Source organism: Heteronotia binoei, chromosome 9 (assembly GCF_032191835.1).
Source record: "Heteronotia binoei isolate CCM8104 ecotype False Entrance Well chromosome 9, APGP_CSIRO_Hbin_v1, whole genome shotgun sequence".
NCBI lineage: Eukaryota > Metazoa > Chordata > Lepidosauria > Squamata > Gekkonidae > Heteronotia > Heteronotia binoei.
In genome coordinates, this window is record NC_083231.1 from 87,211,071 (window position 1) to 87,235,095 (window position 24,025).

At 40.3% G+C, this 24,025-nt stretch overlaps 1 protein-coding gene across 1 annotated transcript in view; it reads right to left on the reverse strand.

Moving 5' to 3' along the window:
- The window catches only part of SEC24B (SEC24 homolog B, COPII coat complex component), a 50,553-nt gene extending 27,855 nt beyond the window's left edge, over positions 1 to 22,698 (reverse strand). Inside the window, exons 1-6 of the mRNA XM_060246936.1 lie at positions 22,434 to 22,698; positions 12,371 to 13,081; positions 9,802 to 9,963; positions 5,015 to 5,119; positions 1,910 to 1,990; positions 318 to 496 (exon numbers count right to left, since the gene is read on the reverse strand). Of these exons, the coding sequence (XP_060102919.1) occupies positions 318 to 496; positions 1,910 to 1,990; positions 5,015 to 5,119; positions 9,802 to 9,963; positions 12,371 to 13,081; positions 22,434 to 22,566 (1,371 nt within the window). The 5' untranslated portion in view covers positions 22,567 to 22,698. The remainder of the gene's footprint in view (positions 1 to 317; positions 497 to 1,909; positions 1,991 to 5,014; positions 5,120 to 9,801; positions 9,964 to 12,370; positions 13,082 to 22,433) is intronic.
- Between the last annotated feature and the right edge of the window lie 1,327 nt (positions 22,699 to 24,025).

Here is a 24,025-nt window from a genome sequence, read left to right on the forward strand (position 1 = left end):
AGGGGCTGCAGGCCCCTCCCCCCTCATCTTTTAGTATTCAGACCATAAGACGCACGCACTTTCCCCACTTTTTTGGGGGGGGGGAAGTGCGTCTTATGGTCCGAAAAATACGGTATTCAGGTATTAATTTTGTTCAATAGGCCTTTTCTTTCAACTGAAGTATAAAGAATCTATTTTGAAATCAAAGAATTAGAATTCCAATCCTGGTACTATACATCTGCATTCATTTCATTTTATCAAAAGCTACACCAGACATACACACACACATACACATATAACAAATATATGTTTTATATGAGTATCTTCCAATCACTAACCTGTGGGTACTGAGGAAATCCAGAATTATATCCAGAGCTATTTGGCTGCATGGCAGGTGGAGGTGTTACATTCTGATAGCCAGGTTGGAGAGCAGGGTACCCATAGCCAAAAGGTTTAGAGGGTTTCGATGGCTGGGAAACTGAAGAAGAAACAGGAGCTGGACTTGTGGATCGTGCGTCTAAAAAGAGCAATGTTTTATTTTAATGCACTTCTTTACTTTAAACAAAATAAAACAAAATCAAGTACCCCAAACGGTAGCAGACGAAGTCCTGTCCCCACACTCCCTCTGAATTACAGGGAACAGAAGGTCATCAGGCAGCAGCCACCTCATCCCAAAAACCTGTTCTGACATATTTCTGCCCTTAAAATATTGCTAAAAATGAGGTATTCTTCAAGTGACTTAAAAGTTAATACGAATGACAGATTTCTTTTGTCTGCCCCTTAGTCTTACTCTGTTACTCATTATCACTGACCCACCTATATTCCACAGTTTCACATCTTCCCTTTTATGGAAAACTTACATAGATGATCCATTCACCAGAGATACCAGACTAACATTTTCAGTCAAAACACACTTCATGATCCTACCACAAGCCCCATCCCTGCCTCTACACAAATATAAGGATTAATGCCACACATGCAGTTTCACCTAATCAATATTAACTCAGAAAAAAAAATCCCAGTCTCGCAGTTCTTTACAGCATAAAATAGGAAACATCAAATATCAATACGAGAATAATAGAGACAAACGTGATATATCCCACATAAATATAAGGTTTGGACAGATACCAAGATTACAATTTAAAAGGGTATATAAAAGGGAACTTATTTTAAAAGGGGATGTATGTGATATTCAGTTCCCATTAAACTACCCCATGGCTGATTAGCCACACTGTATTTTTACTAAGAAGAGCACTGCACAGTAGCAGGTTCAATAGGGCCATCTCATAATTGTATACAGGATTGCATCTGAACAACATACAGCAGAATTAACCAGTAAGCTTTGCAGAAATGTAATATAGGGTATAAAGCCATATGTTACATAGGTGAAAAGAAAAAAAATGATTTTAGACTGTCATATTTATAATGCTACATTAATAACATCTTTGAAAATGAACCTTCACATGCACATGTACTTCTTCAGATATTTCACGTGTGCATGCACATGAAAGCTTATACCCAGAATAAATCTGGTCTTAAACCTTTGCTCTGCTGCTTCAGACCAACATGGCTACCCACCTGAATTTATTTGAAAAAGGTTAGTATTTATTTCTTTATTTTCTTTATTAAATTTATTCCCCACTGCCTTTCCATTGAATGGGACTCAAGGCAGCTAACAACATAAAATACAAAACATAAGAGTACAAAAATGCAATAAATAAATTTTAAGGAACTCATTTAGTTAGGGAACTCATTCAGTATTATTTAACTTATTATCTAAAAAATAACCCAATTAATTATAAAAACCCAAATTTTTGAATCTCAAGTTAAAATGAATAACACATATGAAGTTAGACAAAACATCCATGTTTACATTTTAATATTTCAAAAGTGTAATGTTCATAATAATAATGGAACATAAAGAATTTACCTGGATAGCCACCTCCTTCAAGGTTATCGTAATTGTTGGGAACAGGAGATGCACTACTAGTAGTGGAAGAGCTGTCAATAGCTAGGGGAAGAAACCAAAGAACACATTTATTCACTTGCATGCCAACCACTGTTTTAACAATACCAGGTAAGAAAGAATAAGAAACTCTGTTAGAAAAATAAGAGTATTATACAACAAGAACACAAGACAGGATTTTGTGCCTACAAAACTACTTTTTAAAAAGGAACTACCAATGACAAAACCGATGAGAAAATAGCAGCCTGATAAGATATTAGCGAAAATAGATTATTCATATGCTAACCGTTTGTGACTACTTGATATCATGGATTCCCCCCCCAAGTATTTCAAAGCCAGAGAAAAAAGTCTGCGAACAAAAACAAGTGCACATCACTTGTACATTCCGAAAAGTGAGAAAGACTTTGGCTAAGGTCCCCGGGGCAAGAGAAGAGGAATGCTCCAAGCACTGACTATCAGGCACCTCTTGGTCAAAACTCTTTTCCTTCTTATCCTAGTCTGCATTCTTTAATTCAAACTGAACCATGTCCTTTAGCAACACACATTTCCTGTTTTCTTTAACATTAATGCTACTTAATCTAAACCTATATAAGCATTATATAGTGCAAATGAGATATAATTTACATTCTATTTGCTTATTTTTGTTTACTTTGGTTTTGTTTACTTTGTAACATTCAGTATGGTAGGCTAACCTTTTGCAGATAACCCAGTACTCAAATATGTGCACATTATATTTTTAATTTATTTTGGAAGGATTCTATACCTCCAAGATCTGTTGTATCTAATGGAACAAATGAACTTTTATGCATTAAAACTTAAAGTCAATTTTTAAAAGTACAGCCAAATTAAAGTTAGCACACTTAAGACAGAAACAAGTCTCGTTAAGTGTCACATTTCTTGTTAGTACCAACAAAGTTCTAAAAATACTCTATTGTGTGTCTAAACCAGCCTGGAAATCATAAGATAGGAAGGAGGGTTTAAAAAAATCTGTATCAAACTTTTATGAACCAGACTGACTGAAATCTTCAGATGCTTTGTCAACTATCTTTCTGGATTATTCCAGGCCTGCTCTAAAACTAAAAACAGGCCCATACCATATACAATTTTAAGACTTTTTTTGCTCCTTAAAGATGCCCCATAGCAGGTAAATAGACTAGGGGTTATATAGCATAGTTGTAGCTTGACCATATCATGGCCAGCACTATGTTGTTTCTAAAATGCTTAATACAGTTTGCAGACAGAACTGCGATAGCACAGACAGAATGAAAACCTACTGAAATGTTTCATAATATGGCATTCAAAGCATGAGTTAACTGTAAAAGCTGTAACTTTCAAATTAAGGTATTTCTTTGTGGGGGGGCAGGGGACAACTTGCAAGCTTTTTGAGTAGAAAAAGTATACAGTTTGGCTCCCTTTTTCTATTCAAAAGCTGAGCCAATAATTTGAAGGAGGCAGATTTTCTTACATATCCTACAAGGTTTAAAAATCTCACAGCAAGTTTAAGGTAGTTCAGAACAGCACAGATGCTATCGACCAACTTGATTTAGTTCCAGAACTTACAATTATTTCCGAGCCCCAGTATTTCAATTTTCATTACGAAATTCAATCAAAATTCAGATCTCATATTTAAAACTACTTGAAGAGATTCTCAAAATTAAATGTTGGCTATTACTTCACTAAGTCACTTGCTTTTTTTTTTTTAAACTGTTTCTTAAAGGACTCTACAAATGTTGAGGGAAATGAATTAATTTTGTTGAATTAATTAATGTTGAGGAAAAGAATTAATTTTTAAAAATGTAATTATAATTTCCTCCAATACTGAAACAGACTGTCAAATTCCTAACAGTAAGGCGATGAAATAAAGTGCTAAACTCTGAGATGCATTTTTGCAGTGGATTTGATAGGGGTGGATAAACTGCACAAGCTAAGTAATACAATGATATGCATTTCAACAAAATATTTCCAACCATACTAAGATATTTCAGTAACTGCTCTGAATTATGCTGGTATCTGGTATAACACAGAGAAAGCATGTAATGAGTATAACTTTCTTTTTATTTGACTGGAAGTTTAAGCAGAAGGGCATAAGAGAAATAACATTTGGAAAAAATCAGCTAACAGTTTTAGAAGAAAAATCACAAAACACACTCCTGGGGGTACAGCTATGCATGCCAAGTTGGCAACATTCCCATGCACCACCTTGGGGAATGTATAAGAGCACACAAGCAGCATAAGAGCACAATTAATTCTTCAGTAATATAGCAAGAAAAGTAAATGGTAAATGTGTCATTCTAAATCTTAACTTAAAAAGCATACTCTGTCTAAATACCACAATTTAAGAATTTATTTAATTGTGGCAGCTGGACTTTAATCATATGTTCTAGGCTCTGTTGTTGAAATCTGCCTAAACATAAAATAAAATAATGTGTCCACTGAATAATAATACTCATGGCAAAAAAAACCCCAATTTAATAAAGCCAACTGAAACAGACTGGCAAATATATTACCATGAAGATAAATTATCACATGTCAATGTTTATCTGCACAATAAAATGGGGAAAAAAATAAAGTTGCCACAGAATTTTGTGTGTCTTAGAAGATACCTGTGTATTCCTGCAGAGTTACAATGGTCTTAGAAGAGTTTAATTATGTTTAGGACTGCAGGTATTTACAGATAATCTTCTCATACCCACTAAATACCAAAATATAATAACATATTTAACTTTAAAGAAAGCAATCTGTGGATATGATTAGGTTAAAAAAACCCTGTTATTGTTAACATGAGAAATGCTCCAAAGTTACCACAGAACTTTAACCAGAAACCATGGTAACTCTTTTTAAAAAGCCCAACTGATCATTCAGTATGCACTTCCATGGCTTTGAATCTTAGTGAAATGCTTATTGCAGAGGGGGTTTTTTATTACTGATCTCCACTTCCTATATAAGGAGTTTTTTTATTACTGAACACCATCTTTAAACTCCTATATAAAACAGAATTTCTGACTTCTTCAGTTATTATCAAAAATGGGCATGAAACATGAGAAATACTGGCGCAAAGCTAAAGCAGACCTGCTTCCTCATCCTCCTCATCCTCTTCCTCATCATCTGTACTTGATGACAAGGGAGTTGCTGGAGAGCTAGCTTGGTTATTAACATATCCACCATACTGCATGCCTGTGAAGTGGAAAGCACAAACACAAGAATCAGACCGTCAGGAAAGTTAAGAAATTGAAAGCATAACTCAGAGCATTGAGAGAGAGAGAGCAAAACCAAACATTGTAAAGGACACCGTAACATGAAGGATGGGCAAATTACCCAAATTATTATTAACCAAATAGTAGAAAAGCAGTTTAGCTGGCAATTTTTAGTAGAACGGTTTGGTTAAATATTAGCGGCAGACAAACAAAGTTAGTAGAACTAAAACAACTCATTGAAGCACAATTCAGAAGATAAAATTTTAAAGGATTTCATGAGTATCATGGGAACAAATTCACATTCCACTATGCAACCCTTTCCATGTCCTTTGGCATGCAACTTCAACATCTTTACTGATTTCCAAAGTTCTGTCACTTTGGAAATAAGCTAGTCATGCATGAAATGAGTAAAAAATGCTATTTGTCCTTCATTCACATAAATAGTTTCAACAAGCAGGGCATCATTACATATCAGCAGTCCTCTACCCTTAGGCCCTGATCAATCAAAGGAAAACACGAGGTTGTTATGTCAACTGAAGAAAGCAAAAGCTCTCTCCATACATACCTTCCTAATCATGACAATGGGGTATAACATTTATAACTATAAAGCAACATTCATGTTTTGGAACACACTTCTGTGTGGCTACTACGGCTACTATGATTAAGCAACACATTTCTCCATTCTGAATTTCTCTTGATCTGAAATTCACTCACAAGGGCTCCAGATTTTCATGTGGCAGTTAAATTTTCTATTGTACAAGAACTCTGAGATCAACTAAAGAGTTCTTGTTGCAGTTCAGGCAGTGCTTAGCAGAGACTATACAAACACATATTTAACAAATACTTTTAGACCTCTGCAGTGTATTTGTCTATGTCTGAAGCCACAGTACGCAAAGGCACCACTTTTAAACATTATTTTACTTGTTACATTATATTATATAGATCAATCATAACATGCATCTTTTAAAAATTAGTTCCAAAAAACACTGATCATCATCATCAATGCCAACATTATCGGGTTGGAAAAGCACATATGATGAAGAGAAATTTAAAATAAAGACCATCATCAAACGTATCTTCACAAATTAACCTATCAGACATCTCTTAGACCAGGGGTGTCAATCATTTGTTATGAGGGCCAGATGTGACATAAATGAGACTTTGTCGGTTTGGGCCATGTTGGGCCAGGCCATGTGTGTACCTATTTAAGATTGGGTAGCAGAGATATAATTTTTTTAAAGGACACAGACAAACATGATTAAAGATTTTTTTTAAAACCCTTAAAATAAAACATGCTTAAAACATTAGCACTTGTTGGTCTTAAAGGTGCTTTCTTTGTATTTCTCCAATGGGATCCAGGGAACTGGACAAAAGAAGTTCTGGCTCTTTCCCTCCCTCCCCAGGGGACCAGGAGGCAGAAGAGTCACCTCGAGGTTGGACTACTGTAATGCCCTCTACATGGGACTGCCCCTGTGCCGAACCCAGAAGTTGCAGTTAGTGCAGAACGCCGCTGCCCGGCTGTTATTAGGGCTCCCAAGATGGGAGCACATCCGGCCAGAGCTCCGGGATCTGCACTGGCTGCCAATAATATACCGAGTCCAGTACAAGGTGCTGGTTATTACCTTTAAAGCCCTATATGGCCTAGGACCTGCCTACCTTAGGGACCGTCTCTCCCCACATGTTCCCCAGAGAGTACTGAGATCAGGCTCTCAAAATCTGCTTGTTATCCGCAGGCCAAAGGAGGCCCATCTGAAATCCACCAGGGACAGGGCCTTTTCGGTAACGGCTCCTTACTGGTGGAACCAGCTGCCGGAAGAGGTGAGGGCCCTGCGGGACCTTGGCCAGTTCCGCAGGGCCTGTAAGACAGTCCTCTTCCGGCTGGCCTATAACTAACTGGCATTGGAAACTATAGAGGGTTGTAGTGTAGTATTCTGACAGATCGCTGTTTTATTTGTTTTATTATCTGAGCTGCTTCGGTGGGAAAGGCGGGATATAAACTGAAATAAACTGAAACTGAAACCAATGGAGAAAATTGAAGCTTGCTCCATAGCTCCTGTACGATTGAGCAAACCTTGCAAAGCAAGCTGAGATGCAAAAGGAAGAAAGAGAGGGGCAGAAGGAAGCAGACAAGAGACAATCGCTCGGGGGACTGATAGGAGCCCTCCGGGGGCCTGATTCAACCCCCGGGCCGCATGTTTGACACCCCTGTCTTAGACTGTATTGCATTTGAGGCAATGAAGATTTGCCACAGACAGCATGTATTTCTGCTTGGGAGGAGAGAGCCAGAACTGGGCAGAGAAAGAGAGAGACTTGGTGGGATTTGCTTTCAACCAGGCCTGCACTGAACTGAACTCTAATCGAGTTCACTGGAACTTAGTTATCACCGGGGAGTTCAATCCCCCGCGGAAGCTGGGTTTTCAGGTAGCTGGCTCAAGGGTGACTCAGCCTTCCATCCTTCCGAGGTTGGTAAAATGAGTATCCAGCTTGCTGGGGGGAAAGTGTAGCTGACTGGGGAAGGCAATGGCAAACCACCCCGTAAAAAGTCTGCCGTGAAAACATCGTGAAAGCAACGTCACCCCAGAGTCAGAAACGACTGGTGCTTGCACAGGGGACCTTTCCTTCTTCATTAAGAAATGTCATTCACAACCCACAACACCACCTTGCCCTGTTGAGAGGATGGAAGTAACTATCTACTTAATTTAGAAAAATATTCAGTATATATCACATTAATCTGCAAGTGACAGAATATCGCCTCAAAGCACTATAATATCACCAGTTTGGTGTAGTGGTTAAGTGTGCGGACTCTTATCTGGGAGAACCGGGTTTGATTCCCCACTCCTCCACTTGCACCTGCTGGAATGGCCTTGGGTCAGCCATAGCTCTGGCAGAGGTCATCCTTGAAAGGGCAGCTGCTGTGAGAGCCCTCTCCAGCCCCACCCACCTCACAGGGTGTCTGTTGTGGGGGAGGAAGGTAAAGGAGATTGTGAGCCGCTCTGAGACTCTTCGGAGTGGAGGGCGGGATATAAAATCCAATATCTTCATCTTCTTCTTCATCATCTTCTATCACCAGCAAATGAAATTTAACTGTCACATTTGATTGCAAGTTTTCTTCTAAATAATCACTTATTAATCTAACATTTCCAATCATGGTTTGATTTATACTAATCAACTGAGACAGCCAATACAGATCTTATATGATATACTTTAAAAATTAACAGATAACTTATATCTGAATTATTGACATCCTTATCTTAATCTTGCTACACGTAAGGGGAAAATAACATTTTTGTTGTCACAGAAGCTGCAAAAAGTCTGTCATCCACTGGAACAAGTATTGAATTATAAACCACAGCCATATCTATCTGAAAAAAATCAAGTCATTGTTAACACAGAAGGATCACTTTGGGACTTGTTTTGCTCACACTCTGTTCCCCTGAGGACCATAACTCTGAAGACTGTGAGAACCAGAAGTTCAATCTTGTCTCAAAAGTCAGTTTGGATAAAGCCAGTAATACCTCGCTCAGGGAACAAGACACCAAACAGTTCTTGGTGTCTGGCTAGTGCCAGTCATCAGCAGGGACTCACTTCCCTCCACCTAGGACACAAAGGTTTGACATCTTGGATTCTGTGATCCCAGATGGTTAGAGGCAACAGTGAGTACTACCACCTACCTGTGTAAAAAGCTGCAGCTTTTTCTCTCCTGTTAAAAATAACACACTTAAAATATTCCTACCTCCCTTGATGATTGTTCAAGATTTAACTGATACAGAAAACTACAACTTGCTGATGGAATGAGTAATCAAAAAAACATTATACCAGCACTTTAGCATCTGTACTGTATTCTATTATCTTTCAGGTGCCATTTAAGGTACTGATTATGACTTATAAAATCTTAAATAGGTTGTTGAACCAACATATCTGCCAGACTACCTCCACTCCAATATATCATTACAATCTTCTAAGACCAACAGAACATCTGCTAGAAATGAAGGACCTGTAGGGCAACAACCTTTGTGAGTATTTTTCAACTATGAAATACCCTGTCCTCAAGACATTTTCTAAAATATGACTACCTTTCAGAAGCAGATTTTGGCAGAAGGGCTACAAAACCCCAGACTGCAGGACATAGTATATTTACTAATGAAAGTGGTCCCCACAAATCCCAAAGCTCTAACTCTTGATTTTACGGAAGCAACAAAAATGTATTTAATAGTATTTTAGTGCAAAGGATCACCACATAAAGGTCCATACTGAACCAGAGCTACTTATTGGGGGGGGGGGGGGGTGAGAGAGAAATGAATTATTAGACCTGTAAAAGATCATACTGGGAAATCTGAGTCCCAATTTGACAAACTAAGGGAATTGTGCTACACATGTTCTCTCTCAAATATACAAATGAAATCCACAGCCACCTTGACGTGAAAACAAAGATGCTGTCAAAAGCAGCTGTGTGTATGTCGTAATTACTTAAATACATGCACTGTAGGTTATCTAGTTTATGAACAGAATCCAGTAAAACAAGTCCTTTGTTATAATGAAAAAAGTGTCAAATTAAGGATTTACTCCTCAAAACAAACACCAAAAGAGACACTGTGTTTAAGTTTAAAGTTAATACTGAAGTGCATGAGAACATTTTTTTTTTACTCTTCCACTTTTTAATACCTTCATGTAGTAATGACTCTGGTGGCTGTGTAATCGAGGAGGCAAGGGTAGGCTTTGTTATTTTCTCTACACCAGGTGTTCTTTCTGAAGAAGTCACAGTGGAACGCGTTCGTTGGGTAGTACTTGTAGGCTGAACATTCTGGTTTACAGGATGTGGTGGTCCTGCAATATCAACCAAAAAGAAAAAGTACACAACTTAAGCAGCAAAAGAACACTGATGAATAGTTGTGTAACAGTTTCATTAGGCTAGACTGAGGAGCAAAAATTAATTTCTTATCTGTAAACCTATACTGTTAAAAAGTGCATTGTTCACTGTTAGCATTTATAGCAGCACAACAAAAAAGGTTATATTAAAGAATCATTGCAATATAAATGGAGCCTGCCTGGATCATAATGTACCTGGTTAGATACCAACACAGACAGTTTAATACATAATTCCTAGGAGCTGGATACAGCCAGGTTTTTGTGCTGGTGCAAAAAAGAAAGATGGGTCACTTGGCCACTCAAAAAAGGTTATGCTGGGTGATCATTGTTGCTACTTGTACAAAACCAGTTGGGACAGTGGCTGTGGATAGGTTTACTTGGGTGAGACCCTGTCAAAAAACTGGCAGGATCCCTATATACATTAAGCAATCATGACATCCAAAGTCTCAAAGCTTTCCATGCACACTGTTCTCCAAGTGTATAGTGCTGGATTACATGGCAGCAGACAATCTTGAAAATATACCTGAAGCCCCAAACAACAATTCTACATTACAAAAAATAGAACATTCCTCTATAGCAAGCAGAGATTTAAAAGCCCAGGAAAAAAGCAGTAAAAACTTAAGTGTGTGTGTGTGAATGTGCTTTTCAACACTGAAACAAAATGTGTGAAATATGTTCTCTTTTAGAATGAGTAAAATGTTTCTTTTCACACTTTCATGTACAGCATGAAAAGGCTGAGAATTTAAAAATTCTTCCAATGGAAAAATTGGGACATTTCAGAAAGTCCCCCCATGAAATATTTTCTCTTTTTGAATGAGGAAAACTGTCTTTCAAAGCATTTCACTTATTCTAAATATACAAGGACCTTTTCAATTTTTTCCAATAGGAAACTGAAATATATGTAATGATTTTGCTATCCCCCAATTTTTCCAGTTTTTCAAGTATTTCATTTTTTCCCCACATCTGTTTCCCCCCCCAAAAAAATTTCCCATGACTTCAAAATTCCAGAAATTTTTACATATTTAATAGCAATTAATGAGCACATTCTGCTTATATCTCAGATAACAGGGGAAGGCATCAACATTTAAATTAAAGGGGAAATTGCAGATTATTCCTCCTATGAGGAAAAAGGTATAGGTCACAAAGTAGAGGTACAATAATAAAAATGGATACTCAGTGGAGCCATCCACAACACAGAAAGAACTGTCTAATTAACACTAATTAACCTATGAATCAAAAAATTAAGGATAAAAAGGGACGGTGGCTCAGTGGTAGAGCATCTGATTGGTAAGCAGAAGATCCCAGGTTCAATCCCTGGCATCTCCAACTAAAAAGGGTTCAGGCAAATAGGCGTGAAAAACCTTAGCTTGAGACCCTGGAGAGCCACTGCCAGTCTGAGTAGACAATACTGATTTCAATGGGCCGAGGGTCTGATTCAGTATAAGGCAGCTTCATATGTTCAAACATTCTCTATTAGCTTGCCATAAGTGAGTTTGATTAGTTAACTACTCAAGAGTGCAATCAAGACAGGAATTGCACTGCGAGCTCCCACGGTCTGTGAAAATGCTTGGATTATCCCAAGTTGTTCTGCTTAATGTTGTTCTGCACATTTCTTGAAACTAACGGGAAAGAGTCACATGATGTAACACATTCTGACTTGATTTGCTTCACTTAGTAAAAACATATGCAACTGCCTTATACCAACACAGACCATGTCTAGAAGTGTCTGCTGCAACCAGCAGCAAGGTCTCAGACAGAGGACTCTTCCAATCCAGCTACCTAGCATGCTCACATGAGATGCCAGGAATTAAACCTGGAACTTTATGCACAAATGAGCTCTATCAGTAAACTATTATCAGTTCCCTAGCTGCCCAAGAATCAGCATATTGAATTTATGGATTTCAGAGAAGATTAAGTTGCCACAAAGAACAGCACCATCACCAAAGGAAGGGGTAAGAGTGAGAGAGGTACACAGGTTTGACATCAATGTACTAACCTCCCACACACACAGCAGCCACATTTATCCCCATGTGCCCCTTTCTAAAATCAAGGAATGGGTCTATTTTCAAACCAAAGGTATGAACGAGTCAAAGGAGCTAGCCCTACTATGCCTTGAACTCACTGAATTTCACCACTTCAAGCACTTTTGCACCCTGTTTGGCTCATACTGAACTGGCCTGAGTGAAAAACAAACAAGCACACTCTTTGAAGTAATGAAAAGAAACAATGTAAGGCAGACATTAGCTCCTTTTACCCAAGTGCAAGTAGAAAACACATACACAATCATTTAAATATGGAGACACAAAAGTTAAAAATAAGGCTGCCATTGTAATGTATAATCTTGGCCTTTACTGTGGTACTGTACCTGTACTCATTGGATTGCCTGCTCTAGGCAAAGATCCTGCAAAACTTCCACCACGACTCCCTTCAGTTGACTGGAGTTCCGGAGTAGACCATGATGCAGAATTATATCCCAACGGAACTTTCTGTTGCACTGTAGGTGCTGTTCTGCTTTGACTAGATTGGGCATTTGCCTCTTTAGGATGTCCAAGAGCTGGTACACTGTGAGAAGTAGGCACTTGTCCATATGGAGCGCCAATGGACACAGGAGCATATGAAACATTAGAATAAGCAGCACTGGAGACAGAGGGCATAGCATAGTGACCAGAAGGAGCAACAAATCCCTGAGACGGAACAGAAGAGCTGGCAGACTGCAAGGCTGAAGAACTGTATGGGCTAACAAACGAAGAATAAGACTGTGAAACGCTGTTATGTAATTGGGATGCAGAAGAAACCATTCCTTGGATGGGTCCTGATGATTCCACCGTATGAGGAACCCTACTGTATAAGTGTTGCAACCCTTGTGTACTTGCCACAATGGGAGTCACAGAAGATGTAATTACATTTTGTGCTGGTACTGAGTAGTAGGCAGAGTAATAATCGGCACGATAGTGGTTATCCAGCTGTGAAGCGATAGCTTTATTGGGCACTTCTGAGTAGCGTCCTGAAGGAATGCCATAGCTTTGAGGATATGAGCCATACACAGAGGGAAACTGCATCTGATTCTGCACTGGACCTGAACCAGAGGGGGGAAAGACCAATGTATTAAAATTATATGCATTATTTGTTCTGCCACTGACAAAGCACTTTTTGCCTATGAAAGCTCATACCACAATAAATTAATCTATATTTAAGCATTTGCATTACAATAGACCAATACATTTTCTTTCTGTTCCAGTATTCAGTAACATTGCTTGTACTAGCAAGAAAAGCAACACATAAAAACCCTTTTGTGACAATGTACAGAGGTGCAGACTAAAATTTCGTGTGCCACAACTACTGAGGACCTGGAAATTCTCCTGTTGCTGCCAGGAGGAATGAGAAGGGCAGCTTGGAGAGGCAGGCACTAGCTTTCATCTGCTGCCATTTTAAACCTTCAAGCAGGTACTTCAAAATGTCATGAGTGCAGAATACGTGGACCAAGTCCTCTTGTCGTCCTCCCCCTCGCCCCATGCCTTTTCAAGTGCTGAAACAGCCAGGAGCCTTTGAAAGGCGTGGAGGGGGAGAGACAAGGGAGCCTTATTGATCCACACTGTGGGCCCAATCAGGACTAGGTCATCACAGCATTTTTACCTCATTAGACTTTAAATTGGAGATGGAGGAGGAAGAAGAAGAAGCAGTAGAAGATTTATACCCCACCCTTCTCCATGAATCAGAGTCTCAGAGCAGCTTACAATCTCCTTTATCTTCTTCCATTGGGTCAGATGTCATAAATCTAGTTTGGTCCAGAGGGTAATATGTACAGGGAATACAGAGAAATGGGATGCCAGATTTTGAAGAATGTATACCAGGAAAGAAACCTTTTCCAGGCAGAATTGAACATTTTGTTACACTTTTGATAAAACACTAAATATAACGCACAACTTCCGTTGTAATTCAGTAACTATGTCAAATTCAGGACAGCTCCAACCAGAGGCCTCTATTCTTTCTGCTTAATCCTTCCTATTAATCAATGGACGGCAACCTGGTGCTGTTTGGAAGTGCACCAGAGAGCCAGCTCAGTGTAGTGGTTAAGTGCATGGACTCTTACCTGAGAGAACCGGATTTGATTCCACATTCCCCCACTTGCAACTTCTGGAATGGCCTTGGGTCAGCCAAAGCTTTTGTAGGAGTTATTCTTGAAAGGGCAGCTGCTGTAGGAGCTTTCTCAGCCCCACCTACCTCACAGGGTGTCTGTTGTGGGGAGGGGGGAAGGTAAAGGAGATTGTGACCGCTCTGAGACTCTATGGCCCTGTTCACACAGCGTGTTGAGTCCGTGTTAAACTGACCAGGTTCTGTTCTGAATATCTTTGTTACGAATATTATTGATCAGACTGCCATACTGCAATTCGAATCACTCCACGGTGAAACCATTTTCTGCCGTCCACACGATGGCGCCATACAGTTCTTTTTTCCTCCACTTTTATGGGAATTATGCGCATGCATGCATTACGCACATATGCGCACGTGTGCATGCGCATATGTTAAAACATTATGTGGTTATGCAGTTATGCACATATCGCTAAGTAGTAAAAAAAAATGGCGACCATAAACCAGATGTCTGAGGCTCCTTTTGCTCCGGGACAGCCTTCAGACATCCGGAAGTTGGTCGAGGACTACCCAGACGGGGAAACTACAAGGTGAAACCAGAGAACTCAAAAAACACTGCAAAGGAGCAGGTAACAAAATACTCCAGTTCCAAGAAGGATTGGGGGTAGGCTACTACGAGTTAATACCAGGAGGCAGATGTTGCTGTCTGATCAGCCACTTTTAATCCAGTATGAAACAACAGCGACAACTGATTATACTCTGCATCTGAACAGCCCCTGAAATTCAGAATATAGGGCGGGATATAAATCCAGTATCATCATCATCTTCTTTCCAGTTATACTTACCTTTCAATAACTCTTCTTGTGACTTCAAAAACCTAACTCTGAACTATTAAAACCTTTCCTGTTTCCCACAATAAAGCTCTTATTGGCTAGTTCAGAGCACCACACGCAGTGGCTCCTGTATTGCTGGGGTAATTTTCACTATCACATCACTTTTAGTATTTTTAAAGTCAAATTGAAAATGGCTTAAGAATTCCTTCCACTCATATCATTTCAACCATTGCAGTTTATGACTTCCACAAGACTTAGGAAAAACAGACATAGGGCGTTTTCGCACTGACCTTACTCGGGAGCGACGCCCCTCTTCACCGCGCAGCGTTTGCGCGGATTCCGCACTAATTGCTCCGCAGAACCCGGAAGAGCCACAAAGTCCCATGGCTTTTGCGTCGCAAATGTAAACTGGTTTTTGGCCAGTTTACATTTGCGACGCAAAAGCCACGGGACTTTGCGGCTCTTCCGGGTTCTGCGGAGCAATTAGTGTGAAATCCGCACAGACGCTGCGCGGTGAAGAGGGGCGTCGCTCCTGAGAAGGTCAGTGCGAAAATGCCCATACTGTTCCATTGATAAAAGTAAAAGAAACTGGTGTATCTTAATGATATAGTTCCTAATGATCACCAATGTAACGTTTCACTGTCTAGGATCAGAGATGATACAAATTACTTTTTTTAAAAAAACAAAAACCTTCACCTACGGTAAGAAATTACACAAATCTAAATTCGGAATTGTGCGTTTTAACAAGAGGCCTTGAGAGCTCTAGATTTCAAACTAGAGAAATTGAGAAAGGTAGATACAAAAAAATAATTAAATAACAAAGATGGCTCACCTTACTTCAGTACTAATTATGGCTGTCTTTGACAGTCAAGATCTTATACATACTATGGAAATTCAACAGACCTAAGCCTTAATAGATATTAACTATTAATCAACGGAGGGCAACCTGGTGCTGTTTGGAATTGCACCAAATTCTTGTCTGAACATTTAAAGTGAAAAAAATGTTATCAAAGATTTCAGGTTTTCACGGCTGGTAACATCATTAGGGTTTGTAGAATCTTTCGGGATCAAGTGCCGTGTTCTACTGGAGAAAGTTTTCCTTCCAGATGTTTCGTTCTCAGCTGCGGAGAACATCCTCAGTGGCGTTGCTGCAACGCCACTGAGGATGTTCTCCGCAGCTGAGAACGAAACGTCTGGAAGGAAAACTTTCTCCAGTAGAACACGGCACTTGATCCCGAAAGATTCTACAAACCCTAATGAAAAAAATGTGTTTGAGGGATCCAAAAAGCATAATCACAAACTGAATCTTTCACTGAATCTGCACCCATTGCTCCTAATCTAATGCTGTTTTTATATAAAACAACTTGTAACAGGTGTTCTTGTGCTTACTCCAACAGTACTTAATCCCTGTATGTGTGGTTACAATTGCACTGTTAAGAGTACAAAGGCACTTATGGGTTCAAGACAGTTAACTTATGTGATGCCTTTTCTACTTGAATGTACTCAAGGTGGCTCAGTGGAAAATTTTAAAACTCACAATACATTATTATAATAAAATAATACTAAAACAATTTCAGGATTTCCAGCATTGTCTTGTTAAATACTTATTCAATCATTCAAATACTTAGCTGAATTAAACAACAAAAGTTTCCGAAGTCCTATTCTCACAACCTGTACAAAAGGGCTCTCAAATAGATGTATCCTGATAGGAAGGCCTCACCTGCTGGATGGCCTTCTCTGTAAAAGTAGCCCTTTAAAGCCCTTTTAGGCCTTTAAAGATCAAATTGGGCTGAGCAGAATGCAAGCCAGTGTAAATGATTTTTAAAAATCTGTTTTCTATGCCCACTGTGATATGTTTCTTATATGAACCCTAACTGACATATTTTGCACCAGAGAAAACTTCTGCACTGTGTTTAATGGCAGCAGCCCCAAGTACAGTATGTTGCTAGTCCAGTCTGTTACCGAGGCATGTAAAACACTGGCCATGTTCCTGCAGAACAGATACAGCTATCACCTTCAGTTCAAAAAGGTACCTCTGTCAGTTTCTGCTATATAACTTCCCATAAAGGAATATTCCCAAACTGTGAATCTACATCTTCAAGGGAAGTGAAACTCTGTCTGGAACAGGATATACATTTATACTTGTATTAGCTTTAACACAAAACAACACTATGTCCTTCTTGCCTAGGTTAAGTTTCAATATATTGACTCTCATTTAATCTTTCATGTCCTCTGATAAGTATTTCCATTATCTTCCAGGATGTGATGGAAAACAGAGACCTGTCATCAGCATATTAGTGACAGTATGCTCCAAATTCCAGGCAATATCCCTCACCATTTTCATCTAGATGTTAAACAGCACAAGGCATTGTTACCCCTGACAGAATTATTAATTCTAGCCTTTGATCTTTATTTGGGGAAATTAGCATCAAAAGGCAGAGCACAGCAAGGGGTGGGGCAAAGCAAAAATATTTTATCTATAGTCCCAAATAGATCCTCTTATTAGAACCAATAGCCAGGTCAAGTAGTCAAATAACATGGGTTTTCTTTGTAAAAGAAAATAATAAAATTCAAACATACACACAAAAATGGGGTGACTTTCACACAAGACATAGAAACAAAGAGAGAAATGGGTGAGATAGGGATATGAGAGATGGGGTAACACGATACCAGATCAGGGAGGTGCTCTATACGGAGAATACTTTATGTGAGCCAGGGGTGCTACTGTGTGAGAGGTCAGCAGAACACAGATCATGACAAAAACGGGATATATTTATAACCAAAAATGTATCCTGAAGCTATGTAAATGTGGATGGACTAATATGACAAAAAAATTGATTTCAGGAGATCCTGAGAAAAACAAGTTCCATGTTCTCCCAGGTGTTAGACAAAAAGAAGGATTTGTCTTAATAGGTGTCATGACAAATTCTATAAGGTGGTAGCTGGGTGGAGCTGCCTAGATCTGTGGTTCCTTGATAGATAAGAGGAGAAATGCAGATTTTGGAAGATTTACTTAAAGTGATTACTTGGAGGAGGGATGCACTAGAAATTCTATAGTATGGTAGAAGGGAAATTGGTTATGTTAATGTAGACAAAGGTTAGAATAGGTGTGTCCACACTCAAGGTGAAAGATAGAGGGAAAGAATGCCATTAGTAACAGAACATAATTCAATCATACCATTGTGCTTAGAGGCAGGATCTTTTGTCTGCATACCCTGTCCTGACAATAGGTAGTCTCTTAGCCCATTAGAAACTGGAATCTTATAGCAATAGCCCATCCTTTGTTTCTCAGAGGAGGGAGAAGAATGGAGGGGGGGGGAAGGAGCATGTAGGAATGTTGCAACCAGCTTGTCACTGAGAACATGTTTTTTCTCTCAGGCACAGAAATGGCTCCTGGCAGACCCAACATTAATGCCAAGCCTGGCATTTCTGAGGGCACTGCTGCAGAGGCTATGGGTCTCTCCGGGTATTGGTGTGTTTCTACTCATGAGGAAAGGCTGGAGGGTGGGTGCCCTGGCAGCAGACATAAGATTGTAGTAGTGGGAAATAGTTGGCAATCCCAAATGTACCAGAGCAATTTGCTACCAGATGGAAATCATGTCCGTAATCCAATCAGTTTTGCTAATGCATGCATAGACTAAACCTCACATAGCACTCATACAGAGAGCACTGTGTCATCTTGTAAGGATGGAAAAGTGAAATTAAACTAAAAGAGAATTTTTTTGCCATTGCATAGTTGCATCCATGAGAACTATAAAGTTCTGACATTTTCTGAATTTTAGTAATAATCCTATAAAATGCCAATGAAGCCATTGTAGTTTATAGATTTGCTTATTCCCCTTACAGAAAATTCTTCCCATTCTCATGTATTTCTACAGTTTCACTTTGTATTTCGTCTGGTTCATGAAGATTTATGTACCATATTTGGTAATTAAACTGCTTAGATATGCTTATTTAAAACATAACAACTTGCATTACTTTTTGAACCACACAAGTTATTTGTCTCAACTGTTCTTACAAGCCTGGATTTCTGCCATAAATACCCCTTGCAACTTCTTGTGCATGTTTGTGAGAACTCTATTAATCTTTGTTAGTGCTAACAGATTAAAAACTTTCAGTCACACGCATTTACAAGATCTCTAAATCCATGTATTTATGTTTAAAAAGTAAACCACAGCATCTATAAAGGACTGCTTTGGTTGGACTGGTCCACAGGCATCTGACTCAAAGGTTGCACTGTGATCTCATGACAAAACAAAATTATTCTACAATGCAAATGAGCCTTAAAATTTTCAGATTTGTGTGCTCTCCTTCTATTACTCATCACACTGCAAATGTAGATTTGATCTTACTGCAGTTTGTCATGGCATCCACATTTGAGCACTTTAATAAACTGAGGCTTATTTCTTGCCCACAAACTAGGATTTTAAATAGGGATTAAACCATAGTTAAGAATCCCAGTTTATTTAAAGTGCCTGCATTCATACAACACAAACATGGTTATCATGAAAACAGCCTACACTAGTAGTCTTCAGCCTTGGAGCAGGGCTCATAGACTACAATTTGATTGTTATATCCAAATGTAGCCAAAGGCAAACATCCACATTTAATTACTGACAAAATTCTCCTGGTACAGAGAGAAGCATATACAATAAAAGATATTTTTGATTTCCATGGGAAAAGATATTTCAGTTTGCTGTTTTCATTTTACATGTATCTCACAGCCAAAAGAAGAATCATAACAAAATACCTATAAAATTATATGTCTATGATCCATCTAACTGAGTGGCCAGCCAAATGCCTCTGAAAAGCATGAAAGCAGGCAATGGCCTTCCTCCAGTGGCTGTCTCCAGCATTTGGTATTCAGAGATCCATTACATCTGAGGTCCTAAGCTGGTTAATAGCCAGTGAGGGACATGTGTACTATACACTTGGCAGATCTTTTTTACCCAACCCTCCTTTGCTTTCATACAGTGGCTACCATGTATGAGAAATATTCACAATACAGAGACTGAAACTTGGAGTCCTAAAGATAAAATAAGGTGGCAGAGCTGTATCTGCAGTATATATCTACATCTTATATAGATAGGGACATCTATAAGAAAATCTTTTAAAACCCTAGTGTATAGTGCAGGATGGCCAAACTGCAGCTCAGGAGCCTCAGGAGAGCCAGAAACAGAAAGAGCAATTAATATGCGTTGATCCAAGTTATGTTGTACTGAAGCTCCAGGATAAAATACTGAGAGAAAAAGGCTGAGGAAGGTCTGAAACCATGAGGAATTCTGGGCTGTGGTCCCTTACTCTCTCGGAGACAAGCTGTGTTGGAGATTTGAGGACTCCACCCAAGTTGCTGAACATAAGGGAGAACAGCAGGAAGGCAACTGCCTTCCTTATTATTGTTCCTTATTATCTTCATACAGCAGACAGTGTGGGGAGTTAAAAGAACTCTTTTTCCAGCTGCGTTTGTATTATGAGCGTTTGTGAATTTAATATCAGGAGTGGTTTATAAGATACTAATGATGACTATTGCTATGCATGTATTTTGATAAATGTAGCTTGCATATACACTATATTGTGTAAAAGTGTTATTGTTATTCCAGTGTTTTTTTACTTTATTATTCAGGAGCCACATATGGCTCTTTCACACATAGTGGGTGGCTCTCGAAGCCCCATTGGCCAGCTTGGAGAGGGGATTTCTCTCTTTAAATCACTTCAACAAGCCAAGCCAATCAGCAGCTTGCAGGATGCATTTCAAGTTGCTTTCTTTCCACCTCTTCCTCTCCCCCAATCTGTTTACCTTCCTTCCCTGCAGCTCTCAAACATTTGACATTTATTCTGCATGGCTCTTATGTTAAGCAAGTCTGGCCACCCCCTCGTATAGTGTTTACAACCTGAGAGAGGCAGACCACAACCACAGAACTGCTCTGAATATTCCAGAGTAAGAAATTGCAACAACTGTGCTAAACCTAAACAGACTAAAGCCCTATTACAGATTAAGCTGCTAGTTTATTTCTTTTCCACTCTTTAGAAAACTACTTAAAGCAGCATGCAACAATACAAAACTGGAATAAAAATTAATAAAAATGATTATAAAAGCAATCACAGAAATCAATAACTACTAATAAAATTAGCACAAGATGAAGGCACACGTAACATCATCACATACCTGAAAATACAAAAGGAACAAAGCCTGTCAAATATGACATCTACAGATTAAACATGGCAAGGTATGTAAAATGCATAAATAAAATTACTAAAATAAAAACAGGCAACAAACTAGATGCCAACTGACTTTTTCAGGGGTAAAGTATTCCAGAACTGGTGCACATCAGCTCTCAAGAAAAAACTTTGACGTGGCTATTCCATCTCCAAAAAGAGAGCTGGAAAAGGTGATGGAAAAAGTACAACCAAAATTACGAAGTTGACGTATGACCTCCCAAAAAGCCACCCTACTGTCTCTATGGTAAAGTTCTGTTCTCTGCAATGAAAGTACAGATCCATTTCACTGTATAATCTACTTGGAGTCTCACCCTTAAATGATTAGATATATTAGGATGAATTATATTTACTGAGATTTGTCACTGGTTATTAATTTTATAATAGTGCTTTCCCTAATTTTGAATGGCCTATGGGCCTTAATAAAGACTGGCTAGCAGTACAGTCAAAATAACATTGATGACTTCTTTATACAGCAAGAGTAAGCTTAAGAAATTCACCATCACAAGAGGCACTGAATATCATCGACAGATATTGTTTTAAAACAGAATTGGACATGCTCATGGAGAGATTAGCCTTGACAGCTAAACAGAGCCTCCAATTTCAGCGGCATCGTACCTCAACTACTGGAGAAAAGCTGCAAGAGAAGGCTGTTGCCTTTCACTCCATTTGTGGGGTTCCAACACGGTGCTGCCTGACTAACGTCAGATACAGTAAATGGACTAGATGAACGGGAAGGGACGGTGGCACAGTGGTAGAGCATCAGCTTGGTAAGCAGAAGGTCCCAGGTTCAGTCCCCAGCCTCTGCAACTAAAAAGGGTCCAGGCATGAAAAACCTCAGCTTGATACCCTGGAGAGCTGCTGCCAGTTTGAGTGGACAATACCGACTTTGATGGACCAAGGGTCTGGTTCAGTATAAGGCAGCTTCATATGTTCATGACTTTGATTTGATTTAGTAATGCTTATATTTGGCCAATCCTATTTAACTACAAGCCTTGAGGGACGACAAGGGAAAAAAGTTACAAACGCCAAAGCATAAATACTATTCTGGTCTCCTAAAGCCCCCTTCCCCTTCACACCACGAGTCCAGCCCTTTCCCGACAGCTGCTGCCTTAACAACATCATCAATCCACCCAACTCCACGGGACGCTTCCCTGCCCGGCAGATGCCTTCCCTTCCTTCTCTTCCCCCACAGCAGCTTTGGCCGCTCCGCTCTCCTTTCTCGCCAGCCGGCTACTTCTCCTCCGTCTCCCCTGCCCTCCTTCCCTAGGCCCAGCCGGCCTCATTTACCGTTCTGGCAAAGCCGCACGTTCTCCGGGCCGCCCGGGTTCGCGGGGAGCGCGTTGGACCCGCCTGGAAGAGAGGGTCTGGCGGCTGTGGGCACCAGGGGCGGCGGGGGAAACCCGGCGGGAGGCACGGACATGGCGCCTTTCTCCTCTCCGGCGCTTCTGCCTGACTCGCGGGGGCGGGGAGAGACAGAGCGCGAGCGCGCCGACGTCGGTCGCCAACGGAACCGACTCCCACAGCAAACGTGCTGAGGAGACGCCACGTCCCTCCTCGGAACCACTGCAGAGCTCGCGAGCAGAAGGACCACCGGCTGCGACAGCGGCTGCAGCTCACAGCGCCACCTCGCGGCACCGCCAAGCAGGAGGTCGGCAGCGACCGCAGCTCTTCTTGGGTTGTCGCAGATTAGACGACCGCGACTCAGGCGAGGAAGCCGCGAACCTTTTTAGGGGCTGCTGCTTGCGGCGGCAACATATTTTAAGACTGCGTCTGCTGACGACCTTTGATGTGCTTGCCAAGCCCGTGTTTGGAAATCTCTAGCGATCTGAGGGTGCAGCCTGGGAGAGAAAGGGAGTTTAGGGAGAGAGGAAGAGTTAAGAGAGGATCTTAGTTGGGTATATTGTCATGCCGTCCACCTTTCAAAACAGCCATTTTCTCCAGAAGTAGACATTTTAAATAAATAAGCTATTTATGTAGTCTGGAGATGATATTTCCAGAAGATCTCCAGATATTCCCTGAGGGTTACCAACTCTCCAGCCACGATGTATGTATAGTATGTTCTGCTGCTGTAACGTTTATAGCTTTTTAGAATGGTTTCATCCAGGGCTTTTTTTCTGCCGGCTGCCCGGACCGCCATGTGGCAGCCACGTGCTCCCAGGCCAGGCGTTGTGGCCTAATATGCAAATGAGTTCCTGCTGGGCTTCCCCCCCTACAAAATAAGCACTGGTTTCATCATGAGGAACCGGGATCTCTGATATCTCTCCTTATCTGCACCAAGAGGCACTGTCTAGGGCTGCCAAAGATCTCCCAGAATTACAGCTGATCTTCTGACTCCAGAGTGCTCTGTGTGCCATTATATCCCGATAAGTCCCCTCCCCAAACCCAGCCCTGAGCAGCCCTTTTCAGATCATAGGGTTGCCAGCTCCTGGCTGGGAAACACCTGGTGATGTTGGGAGTGGAGCCGGAGAAGGGCAGGGTTTGGGAAGGGGAAGGACTGCAATGAGGTATAATGCTATAGGGTCCACCTTCCAAAGCAGCCATTTCCCCCAGGTGAACTGATCTCTGTCACCTGGAGATCGGTTGTAATCCCAGGGGATCTCCAGCTACCACCTGGAGGCTGGCAACCCACAAACACCATCTCTGAATTTTCCCAATGCAGAATTGACAACCCTACTCCTTGCTTCTTCCTGCAGACTAGCAACATGGAAAGAGACAGTTGGCGAGCTGACAGTCTAGTTACGGCTTAAGTAACTATTATTTGTATTCAACACATGCACAGCTGCACATGTGTTGAAAAGATATTGTGTCCAGGTACTGGTCATAAAATGAAGGTGTAGCAGACCCCTCGAATGAAAGCTTTAATAATCTATAATCAATAT